Here is a 1,959-nt window from a genome sequence, read left to right as displayed (position 1 = left end):
AACTTGTCCTTCATAGATTTCAGTTACTCCACTACTCTTACCCCTAAAATGCTAATGGGTTTTGTCTCAAAGAAGAACATCATCTCCTATGAAGGGTGTATGACTCAGTTGTTTTTCTTCTGTTTCCTTATCTTTTCTGAATCCTATATCTTGTCAGCCATGGCATATGACCGCTATGTTGCCATCTGTAAGCCACTGTTGTACTCAGTCACAATGTCTCCTCAGGTGTGTTTACTCCTTTTGTTGGGTGTCTATGGGATGGGAGTGTTTGGGGCTGTGACCCATATGGGAAACGTAATATTTGTAACCTTTTGTGCCAACAACCGTGTCAATCATTACATGTGTGACATCCTTCCCCTGCTTGAGCTCTCCTGCAACAGCTCTTACATCAATTTGCTGGTGGTCTTTATTGTTGTGACCATTGGCATTGGGGTGCCTATTGTGACCATTTTCACCTCGTATGGTTTCATTATTTCTAGCACTCTCCACATTAAGTCTACCAAGGGCAAATCCAAAGCCTTCAGTACCTGCAGTTCCCATGTAATTGTGGTGTCCCTTTTCTTTGGGTCAGGAGCTTTTATGTACCTCAAACCACCTTCTACTTTACCCCTTGACCAGGGGAAAGTGTCCTCCATATTCTATAGTGCTGTGGTGCCCATGTTGAACCCACTAATCTATAGCCTGAGGAATAAAGATGTCAAATTTGCCCTGAGGAAATCTTTGAGCAGAAAAATGTTCTCTTGAAAATGATTGAGAAAGGAGATCTAAAGCTTTATTTATCAGAGTGTTTCTGTTATTTTTTTAATGAGTGAAACATGGCACTGCCTGCTGTGTGTACTTAGAAGAAAAATTTTAACTTGTTCTTAAGTATACTTATTCTCTCTCCTCCTTACTCTACCCTAACTATTCCAATCATTCTTTGTTTTATGAAAATAGTTTCCACAGTCATAGATGGTTACTCCTGAGTAGGCCTAAGAAATAATTTGATCCAGCCCCTCATATAACACATTACATATCGGAGACTCATAAAGATTTTGTAGGTTGCTCATGGGCACACATGGACCAGAGCCAGTCTGGAATCTAGATCCTGAATTCTTTTTTTTTTTTTTAAGATTTTATTGGAGAATTGGGGAAGGGCACAGTGTTGGGGGAATTGGGGAAGGGGAACAGCCAAGTTTTTGTTCTTCATTCTAGTTGTGGAGGGCGGAGCTAGCTCAGCTTCAAGTCCAGTTCATCCGGCCACCTGTGGCTACTCAGCTCAAGGTGCCATGTTAAATCTTAGTTGTGGGTGGATGTATCCCATAATCCCATGCAGGAGTGAAACCAGAAACTTTGTTGTTAGGTGCACGTGTTCTCACCAGCTGAGCTATCCTGTCACCTGTTGGCAGCTCAGCGGCAGCTCAGCTTGGGCGCAGCTCACTGGCCCATGTGGGAATAGAACCGGAAACCCTGTTGCTCAGAGCTCGCGCTCTTAACCAACTGAGCCACTTGGCCGGCCCTGGATCCTGAATTCTTATCCACTTTGCTCTGCTTTCCTTTAACTTTTTTTTTATCCATCTTTTCCCTGGTAGGTTTCATCTCAAAGGTGTTTACTTCTATTTTTTGCATTTAAAGAAATTAAATTCTATTTACAGTGATGTCATGCAAATTTTCAAGGGTTAATTTTTGAAATATCATTTTTGCAAGAATGTGGGACATGAGAAATGTGGTGATTTGGTCTTGGCAAAATGAGATAAAAAATATTTTAAGGTTTTTCAGTGGAGACTAAAGTTTCATATAGAATCAAGCATGGTGCCCTTTGAGATGATGTGCAGACCTCTGAGGACACAGGCTAATTTATTAGATCTTTTAACAGAGAGGTGTACAGGTTTGAGGAAATAAAGGATGTTGGATACAAGCTTCACTCATTAGTTCTAGGCTAATACGTAGAATTTGGAGCCTTACTTCAAGGGTCTGAAT

At 41.2% G+C, this 1,959-nt stretch overlaps 1 protein-coding gene across 1 annotated transcript; it reads left to right on the top strand.

Moving 5' to 3' along the window:
* Nucleotides 1-6: 6 nt before the first annotated feature.
* On the top strand, nt 7-744 carry LOC109373207 (olfactory receptor 8B12-like; the record flags this gene model as incomplete). Its single annotated transcript, XM_019626906.1, has 1 exon — nt 7-744. A coding segment is annotated over one exon (738 nt), but the record flags the coding sequence as incomplete, so codon positions are not given.
* Nucleotides 745-1,959: the final 1,215 nt, after the last annotated feature.

This window comes from Hipposideros armiger, unplaced genomic scaffold (genome assembly GCF_001890085.2).
Source record: "Hipposideros armiger isolate ML-2016 unplaced genomic scaffold, ASM189008v1 scaffold_694, whole genome shotgun sequence".
Taxonomy (NCBI): Eukaryota; Metazoa; Chordata; class Mammalia; order Chiroptera; family Hipposideridae; genus Hipposideros; species Hipposideros armiger.
This window is presented reverse-complemented; position numbering and strand designations above follow the sequence as displayed.